Raw genomic sequence first — 10,336 nt, forward strand, 5'->3', positions numbered from 1 at the left:
GAAGAAAGAAAAAAATGAATGTAAAAAAAATAAACAATAATTAATAAATAAATAAATAAAGTTAATTAATCCTACTAAATTAAACTAATTAAACCTGATTAGATTAACCTAACCATTAATTAAACTACCAATGACATGTGGGCCCCCACCCGCAGTTGACCGAGTCAACTGCACAATTGACTGCTGACGTCAGCATGATGTCATGCTGATGTCATCATTTACTCTTCTGGATAATGTTGATTTAAATAATTAAATAAATCCTAAAAACGATTTCAATCTTTTAAAATCATAGAAAATAATCTGTAACTCTGATGGAAAAACTTTGTACATGAAAGTTGCTCAGAACGACGAGACGAATCCGGATAAGCAGCCCGTTCGTCCGCCACGCATCCCTAACATAGTGAACACGCAATTTTCCCCCTCCGGCTCCTCTGTCCGAAAACGCGAAACACCAGGGATATTTTCCCGTATGTTTCCCCCCTTCACCGGTATCACCTCATACCGCGTTAGGGCACCCCTAGCACCGCTACTTGCCATGTCATGCATCGCCATGCATTTGTTTGCATTATATTTATTGTTTCTTCCCCCTCTTCTCTCGCTAGACACCGAGACCGACGCCGCTACTACCCAGTACGACTACGGAGTTGACGACCCCTCTCTCTTGCCAGAGCAACCAGGCAAGCCCCCCCTTTGATCACCAGATATCGCCTACTCTTCTCTCTACTACTTGCATTAGAGTAGTGTAGCATGTTACTGCTTTCCGTTAATCCTATTCCGATGCATAGCCTGCCATTGTTGCTCCAGCTGTTGATACCTTACCTGCAATCCTAAATGCTTAGTATAGGATGCTAGTTTACCATCAGTGGCCCTACATCCTTGTCTGCCTGCCATGCTATACTATCGGGCCTTGATCACTTGGGAGGTGGTCACGGGTATATACTTACGCATAATATATGATACTTGTGGTGATTAAAGTCGGGTCGGCTCGTAGGAGTACCCGTGAGTGATTCCGATGTTGGGGGCTGAAGGGGCAGGTGGCTCCATCCCGGTAGAGGTGGGCCTGAGTTCCCGAAGGCCCCCGACTGTTACTTTGTGGCGGAGCGACAGGGCAGGTTGAGACCACCTAGGAGAGAGGTGGGCCTGGCCCTGGTCGGCGTCCGTGGTTATTTCAGAATAACACGCTTAACGAGATCTTGGTATTTGATCTGAGTCTGGCTACTGGCCTATACGCACTAACCATCTATGCGGGGACAGTTATGGGCACTCGACGTTGTGGTATCATCCGAAGCCTTCGTGACGTCAGCGACTGAGCGGCACGTGCCGGGTTGGACCGCGTAACGCAACTTCCTTTGTAATGGAGGTTGCTAGGTCTGCTCACCGGCCGCGTATGCAACGTGCAGGTGTGCAATGGGTGATGGGCCCAGACCCCTGCGCCATAGGATTTAGACCGACGTGTTGACCTCTCTGTTGTGCCTAGGTAGGGCTGCGACATGTTGATCTTCCGAGGCCGGGCATGACCCAGGAAAGTGTGTCCGGCCAAATGGGATCGAGCGTGTTGGGTTATGTGGTGCACCCCTGCAGGGAAGTTAATCTATTCGAATAGCCGTGATCTTCAGTAAAAGGACGACTTGGAGTTGTACCTTGACCTTATGACAACTAGAACCGGATACTTAATAAAACACACCCTTCCAAGTGCCAGATACAACCGGTGATCGCTCTCTCACAGGGCGACGAGGGGAGAATCGTCGGTTAGGATTATGCTATGCGATGCTACTTGGTGAACTTACCATCTACTCTCTTCTTCTGCTGCAAGATGGAGGTTACTAGAAGCGTAGTCCTCGATAAGGACTAGCTATCCCCCTCTTATTCCGGCATTCTGCAGTTCAATCCACATATGATACCCTTATTCCATTTGATACCATTGCATACATATGTAGTGTAGCTCCTTGCTTGCGAGTACTTTGGATGAGTACTCACGGTTGCTTTGCTCCCTCTTGTCCCCCTTTCTATACCCGATTGTTGCGACTAGACGATGGAGCCCAGGAGCCAGACGCCACTGTCGACGACTACTACTACTACTCGGGAGGTGCCTTCTACTACGTGCAGCCCGCTGACGACGACTAGGAGTAGTTTAGGAGGATCCCAGGCAGGAGGCCTGCGCCTCTTTCGACCTGTATCCCAGTTTGTGCTAGCCTTCTTAAGGCAAACTTGTTTAACTTATGTCTGTACTCAGATATTGTTGCTTCCGCTGACTCGTCTATGATCGAGCTCTTGTATTCGAGCCCTCGAGGCCCCTGGCTTGTAATATGATGCTTGTATGACTTATTTTATTTGTAGAGTTGTGTTGTGATATCTTCCCGTGAGTCCCTGATCTTGATCGTACACTTTTCCGTGTATGATTAGTGTACGGTCAAATTGGGGGCGTCACATCTTCTTTGCAGCAATGAGGATAATCCTTAAGTTACGGACCCAGTCCGTGTAATTGCTATCATTGTCTTTCAACTTTGCTTTCTCAAGGAACGCATTAAAATTCAACGGAACAACAGCACGGGTCATCTATCTACAACAACATAGACATGCAAAATACTATGAGGTACTAAGTTCATGATAAATTAAAGCTCAGTTAATCATATTACTTAAGAACTCCCACATAGACAGACATCCCTCTAATCATCTAAGTGATCACGGGATCCATATCAACTAATTCATGTCCGATCATCATGTGAGATGGAGTAGTTTTCAATGGTGAACATCACTATGTTGATCATATCTACTATATGATTCACGCTCGACTTTTCGGTCTCAGTGTTCCGAGGCCATATCTGCATATGCTAGGCTCGTCAAGTTTAACCCGAGTATTCCGCGTGTGCAAAACTAGCCTGCACCCGTTGTATGTGAACGTAGGGCTTATCACACCAGATCATCACGTGGTGTCTCGGCACGACGAACTTTCGCAACGATGCATACTTAGGGAGAACACTTATACCTTCAAATTTAAGTGAGAGATCATCTTATAATGCTATCGTCGATCTAAGCAAAATAAGGTGCATAAAAAATAAACATCACATGCAATCAATATGAGAGATATGATATGGCCATCATCATCTTGTGCCTGTGATCTCCATCTCCAAAGCACCGTCATGATCACCATTGTCACCGGCTTGACACCTTGATCTCCATCGAAGCAGCGTTGTCGTCACGCCAACTATTGCCTCCATGACTATCACCACCGCTTAGTGATAAAGTAAAGCAATTACATGGCGATTGTATTTTATACAATAAAGCGACAACCATATGGCTCCTGCCAGTTGCCGATAACTGTGTTACAAAACATGATCATCTCATACAATAAAATTTAGCATTATGTCTTGACCATATCACATCACAACATGCCCTGCAAAAACAAGTTAGACGTCCTCTACTTTGTTGTTGCAAGTTTTACGTGGCTGCTACATGCTGAGCAAGAACCGTTCTTACCTACGCATCAACAACCACAATGCAGTGTAGTGATTGCTTTTTGATCTTCAGAAAGAACCCTGTTCATTGAATCCGATTCAACTAAAGCTGGAGAAACATACGCCCACTAGCCACCTGTGTGCGAAGCACGTCGGTAGAACCAGTCTCGCGTAAGCGTACGCGTAATGTTGGTCTGGGCCGCTTCATCCAACAATGCCGCTGAATCAAGAATCAACTAGTGACGGCAAGCAATATGTATATACCCACACCAACAACTCCTTTGTGTTCTACTCGTGCATATAACATCTACGCATAAACCTGGCTCGGATGCCACTGTTGGGAACGCAGTAATTTCAAAAAAATTCCTGCGCACACGCAATATCATGGTGATGCATAGCAACGAGAGGGGAGAGTGTCATCCACGTACCCTCGTAGACCGTAAGAGGAAGCGTTATGATAACGCGGTTGATGTAGTCGTACGACTTCACGATCAGACCGATCCAAGTACCGAACGTACGACACCTCCAAGTTCAGCACACGTTCAGCTCGGTGACGTCCCACGAACTCCGATCCAGCAGAGCTTCGAGGGAGAGCTCCATCAGCACGACGGCGTGATGACGGTAATGATGATGCTACCGACGCAGGGTTTCGCCTAAGCACCGCTACGATATGACCGAGGTGGATTATGGTGGAGGAGGGCTCCACACACGGCTAAAAGATCAACTGATCAACTTGTGTCTTCGGGTGCCCCCTGCCCCCGTATATAAAGGAGCAAAGGGGGAGGCTGGCCGGCCCTAGCAGGGCGTGCCAGGAGGAGGAGTCCTCCTCCTAGTGGGAGTAGGACTCTCCTTTCCTAGTCCCACTAGGAGGGGGGAGGAGTGGGGGAGGGGAAAGGCAAGGGCCCCCCTTCCTTGTCCTATTCGGACTCAAGGGGAGGGGCGTGCGGCCCTGCCCTGGCCAGACCCTCTCTCTCTCGACTAGGGCCCAACAAGGCCCATTAATCCCCGGGGGGTTCCGATAACCCCCCGCCACTCCGGTAAAATCCCGATTTCACCCGGAACTATTCCGATGTCCAAATATAGGCTTCCAATATATCAATCTTTATGTCTCGACCATTTCGAGACTCCTCGTCATGTCCGTGATCATATCCGGGACTCCGAACTACCTTCGGTACATCAAAACATATAAACTCATATTACCGATCGTCACCGAACTAGCGTGCGGACCCTACGGGTTCGAGAACTATGTAGACATGACAGAGACTCGTCTCCGGCCAATAACCAATAGCAGAACCTGGATGCTCATATTGGTTCCTACATATTCTACGAAGATCTTTATCGGTTAAACCGCATAACAACATACGTTGTTCCCTTTGTCATCGGTATGTTACTTGCCCGAGATTCAATCGTCGGTATCTCAATACCTAGTTCAGTCTCGTTACCGGCAAGTCTCTTTACTCGTTCCATAATACTACATCTCGTAACTAACTCATTAGCTACATTGCTTGCAAGGCTTATTGTGATGTGCATTACCGAGAGGGCCCAGATATAGCTCTCCGACAATCGGAGTGACAAATCCTAATCTCGATCTACGCCAACTCAACAAGCACCATCGAAGACACCTGTAGAGCACATTTATAATCACTCAGTTACGTTGTGACATTTGGTAGCACACAAAGTGTTCCTCCGGTACTCGGGAGTTGCATAATCTCATAGTCATAGGAACATGTATAAGTCACGCAGAAAGCAATAGCAACAAACTAAACGATCATCGTGCTAAGCTAACGGATGGGTCAAGTCAATCACATTATTCTCTAATGATGTGATCTCGTTAATCAAATGATAACTCATGTCTATGGTTAGGAAACATAACCATCATTGATTCAACGAGCTAGTCAAGTAGAGGCAAACTAGTGACACTCTGTTTGTCTATGTATTCACACATGTACTAAGTTTCCGGTTAATACAATTCTAGCATGAATAATAAACATTTATCATGATATAAGAAAATATAAATAACAACTTTATTATTGCCTCTAGGGCATATTTGCTTCAGCTCGACGCCGTGGCCGGGACGAGGGAGGCGTCGTCGTCCTCGACGACAGCGACGACGACGACGCGCCGCCGCCACCATCGGTCCGCCTTGGAGACGTCGGGCAGGGGTCCAGCAGGGACAGCCGCGCCGTCAAGAAGGAGAAGGCCGCCGCCGACGACGAGGACGGTGGCGACTTTGCTGCGCTCAGCGACTTCTTCGCCCCGTAGATGTCTTTTTTTAATTAATTTATGTAACGCCGAACATGTTGAATATTAATGTCAGGTTTGCTGAATTTAGCCGAACTTTGCTGAATTCAGATTTTTTTTTAGAAAAAAAAAACCACGTCTGGGACGAGCGGCTAGGAACCCGCTTGCCCCATGCCGATTTTAGCGTCGGCTCGCCCCCAGGGGACGCGAAAAATCGCCGCCTGAGGGGCCAACAGCTGGAGATGCTCTTATGCTTGCAGTGTGTGTTCAACCAACATCGAAGACTACGTGGGATGGCCCTTTGATGAATGGGCTCTTGGTGGCGTCAGTGACGATGGCGGGCATCCCCCTCGGATACGTGGTATGTCTTGTAGCGTGGTCATGTCCGCCGTAGGGATGTGAACGTGACAATTGTTTAGTTGTGATGGTTTAGCTTGCAACAGTGACTTATTCTTTGGAAGTGGTGCGGCAGTACACAGTGACTTGTGTTTAGTGGTCCTCTTGAGAACAGGGTAGAGCGGAGCGAAAACTCTAGATCTGGCATGTACAACTATGTTGGTGTTCCACATCTTGCAAGCATTATCTTTAGTTTGCTCGAACTTCCTCTTCCTCTTCAGAGTGAAATCCTAAAGATCTAGCCTCAATGGGTGGATGGCAACATTGGTGCTGGTGCGCCATTTATTCTATTTTTAGAGATGTCTTTGTTCAAACATTCGCCTCTCTGCCGCCAGGAAGTTCATATCCACAAAATCTAAACAAGCACTGCTTCGAGGGTTTTCCCAAAATCTATGCGCCGAGTTCACAGGCAAGAGCAAACAACCAATATAAGCGCCCCTACACCAACAATAAAGCAAATAATGGTGGCATTCATAAGCTGTCGTACACTCAGGCACTTCAAAACTGTGGCTTTGAAATACATTTTGTATTTCTTTCCACCATTTCATCAAATCAAAGATAGAGAAGGATATAAACATGCCACAAAAGACAAACAAGACAACCATGCTTGCTTCACAACAGTTCCCACGCTTCCTTAGTTTCAATATATTTAAAGTTAAACATTGTCTAGACAAAATATAGAAGTTTGACTTACGACAAAGCTCAAACTTTCAATAATTTGGAACCAAGCATATCCATTTGACAACAGCTGGTGAATTAAGTATTGTACAAAATTACAGAAGGCAAACACAGCAACAACAAAATCGTTGGAGCTCAGGCTGCCAAAATTATTGGCACAATATGAATCAGGCTGCCTTTCTTAAAACATTTGGAGCTCACTCTGTCAAGAAGAAAGACACCGAACCCTACAAATAAACATTTTCATCTACACCTTCTCGCTGCGTAAGTTAACCAGAAGCAAGTGTAGGCGACCTTCGCTGAGAAACAACACAGTTCCCCCTTCGAGAAACACATTAATAAAGGATCAACCTTCACATGGGAGATTCTAGAACTTTCTTAAGGGCCCTCAGACTTGGGTTACAGCAGGAATGAAGGTAAGAGAGAGCCCATCCCAGTGAAGCAAGCAACTCTTTCCAGGTTCCCAAGGAAGCATTGCGTTATACTAGGAGCCCAAAGAAGTGTTGATGAGCAAAGTGACCCATGCCAGCAAGATCTTATGTTGGTCTAACTGAGGGAAGTGCCACAGAACAGTACTAGAGCAAGCATTCGGACCCATGGTTGAACAGCAAAGTTTTAGCACTAAGCCAAGCAGACCAAGAGGAACACAAAGGCCAAATGCCTGCGAAAAATTACTGTGAGAATCATAGCTTATTAAGAAGGAATAATTGAAACAAAAGGTTTTACCATTTGTTTCGTTGGTCACAAGTTTCAGATGGAATATTTTATAGTTACCCCAATCACAGAACGTTGATTCTTTCCTCAAGACCACAACAAGACTAAATAAAGAGCTGTTGTTCTTCAACATCCTTGACATCAAGACCGCAATTCCAATAACCACAGCGATGCAATACAAGAACAGCACCAAAGACCAGTATCATGACAGGACTTTTACCATCAGAGCAACGCAGAAACATGGATCCCAAATATTACTCAGACAAAATAACGCAATCCACTGAAGCTCCCAAGGAACCGGTTACAAGCCAAATCCAGATAGGAACATTGGTAAACCAAGAACTAGTCAGCATGGATAACAAAAGCATTAAACTTCTCATAAAGAGTACAACAGCAAACCATTTGCTGCCTTATGTGATAAAGCAAACATACCACTTGTATTATCCAATACCTTTCATACCTGAGACAGAATCTCCACCATCAAGATCAGTATTCATCTCGGCTGCGACGATCATACGGTCCAGACCTGTCACGGCTGTATCGATCACCGCCACCACTGCCGCGGCTTCCTCCATCACGACTTCCAGAATAGCGATCACCACCACGGTCAGGCCCATAGCGACTGCTGCCGTTGCTACCACCATACTTGTCATCCCTTCCACCATCCCTGCCACCATACCTGTCATCCCTACTACTGTACCTGTCATCCCTGCTACTGTACCTGTCATCCCTGCTACCATACCTGTCCCCACCATCACCAGATGGGCACTCCCTTGCAAAATGACCAGGCTTGCCACATTTGTAGCAATCACCGCCACCACCACGACCACCACCACGACCGCCACCAAAATCACGGCCACCACCATAGCGGTCACCACCACCACGATAGTCTCGATCTCCATCACGGTCCCTGCCTGAACCTTGAGGTTGTGCTCTTTCAACAGTAATATTCCTTCCATCCAAATCAATTCCATTCATAGCCTCAACAGCTTCTTCCATGGCCTTCTTGTCATCAAAAGTCACAAATCCAAAGCCACGTGATCGGCCAGAGAACTTGTCAAGAACCACCTGCACATTGATAGACATGCAGCATATAAAGCATGGCAGACAACATGTGTTAACAAGCCAGAGAAAACATAAGGAAAGTGGTGTATCAAACCACATATACCACCGACTTGCAAAAGTTAGAAACGGCGAAGACAACAACTATTGATGTAGGGTACAAATCAGTAGCATGAAATGCCAGTGTCTAGCATCGCCATTCTCTATTATTTCCTTGGCAATGTTTACAGATTCCTTATTCACATATCAAACAGATCCTGATTGTACTACACCACCATAAGACATGCACATATGCTACAACGTACTTAAACAACTACCATACCAAGGAATCATCCAAAACCTAGTGCAGATTCATACCTTAGCATAAAATTCATGAACAGATTCACCAAATGGACAGAATGAATGATATATTAACCAAAGAAATTATTCCAGTTGTTTACATATCTCACCATGACAAGTTTTTAGTGGCAAAATTGTAATTATTGGTGAGGGGAAGCCTATAATATGAAAGAAGATTGCTTGACTAAGAAAACCATGTGTATATTCCACCACACAAAGCTAAGCATTCCAGGCCCATATGAAAAGAACAAAATATACCTTTGTCTCAGTAACTCGACCAAATTTCCCAAAAGCATCCTTCAGATCCACATCAGTTGTGTTCCATGACAGACTGCCAACGAAGCAACGGTAATCATCTGCGTCCGACATTGGGAACTGTAAAACACAACTGTCAGTGACTAAAAGGGGGTTCAACCTGGCACAAAGTACAAGGGGTTCTTCAACCTAGCAGAAAGTACTAGCGTTTGTGAGTTAGTTATTTACGAAAGGATAACCTAGTGCCAGCACCCCGGATTGAATAGTCATCAAAAATAAGGCAGATCAATATATATTCAATAAAAGGATTTACAACTAACTAACAAGATTGACTTCAGTCCTTGGCATCAGTCGGGAGGCAACCTAAGAATTATCCGCCTGAACATCTCAAGTTGACAACTGATTTTGAATGAGCAGAAGCACTTAGCTTGACATAGTACTAGTAGACAACCTAGAAGAATCTTGTCCTGGAACAGGGTCGTTCTTCTTGCTTTTGGTATCCTAAAGGGGATTACTCTTACCCAAATTGTACCTCAATCTACCACCACAAACTAATTACAAAGAATAAAGTCTTCCGCCGTGACTGATCAGAACAAGCATAGAGGCAAGCCACGAGAAATCCAGATCGAAAATCGACGGAAATTAACCGGTGAAATTGAAACCAAAAGGAGAGCCCCTTCTTTATACCAGTTGAGCATCGCTATCCAAACCTATTCTAACAAACGGCGATCGAATTTCATAATACGCATCTGAGAAGAAGAACAGCACATGGATCTGCCGCCGGGAAAAGCTCAGATCTAAACCTAGAAAGAATATCGATACGACGACAGCTAGACGAAGAGATTGACGTAGCGAGGAGGAGGAACGTCGTATACCTAGGTCAATAGGTCTCCGAGCTTGGTCGTCGGCGGCGAGAGGTTTTAGTCGGAAATCGAACTCTCTTCTGTCTCCCCTTTTGCGAGACGAAGAGATAAGGCCTGGAGGCCGAGGGTGGGGGGATCAATATATACTGCAGACTCCAGCCGATCTGAGAAAAGGACCGTCGGATCATAGATCAACGGTTCTTGTTGATCGTGTGTCCTTTGCCCTTTTAGAATCAAGCCCAAAGACGGGCTGAGATTCCTCGCCTACGGGGCGTGTGTTGGCGGATCCTATTTGGCGCTTAAGCGCCCGTTTGCGCGGTTTGTTGGGCTCGG

The 10,336-nt window shown here is 45.8% G+C and overlaps 1 protein-coding gene across 4 annotated transcripts; it reads right to left on the bottom strand.

Annotated features, from left to right (window-relative positions):
- Positions 1-6,726: 6,726 nt before the first annotated feature.
- On the bottom strand, positions 6,727-10,116 carry LOC119329216 (glycine-rich RNA-binding protein RZ1A-like). Of its 4 annotated transcripts, XR_005159348.1 has the most exons (5): positions 10,016-10,116; positions 9,144-9,260; positions 7,945-8,552; positions 7,497-7,764; positions 6,727-7,431 (listed from the first exon to the last, which is right to left on the bottom strand). XR_005159348.1 is itself a non-coding variant. In XM_037602224.1 (3 exons), the coding sequence occupies exons 2-3, from the start codon at positions 9,252-9,254 to the stop codon at positions 7,971-7,973; spliced, it is 693 nt and encodes a 230-aa protein (XP_037458121.1). In that variant the 5' UTR covers positions 9,255-9,260; positions 10,016-10,116; the 3' UTR covers positions 6,830-7,970. The 4 variants fall into 4 exon arrangements, 1 of the variants encoding a protein (XP_037458121.1); XR_005159347.1 differs by having other exon boundaries at positions 6,830-7,431; positions 7,545-8,552; XR_005159346.1 differs by having other exon boundaries at positions 6,830-7,431; positions 7,497-8,552.
- Positions 10,117-10,336: the final 220 nt, after the last annotated feature.

This window comes from Triticum dicoccoides, chromosome 7A (genome assembly GCF_002162155.2).
Source record: "Triticum dicoccoides isolate Atlit2015 ecotype Zavitan chromosome 7A, WEW_v2.0, whole genome shotgun sequence".
In the NCBI taxonomy this organism is placed as follows: domain Eukaryota; kingdom Viridiplantae; phylum Streptophyta; class Magnoliopsida; order Poales; family Poaceae; genus Triticum; species Triticum dicoccoides.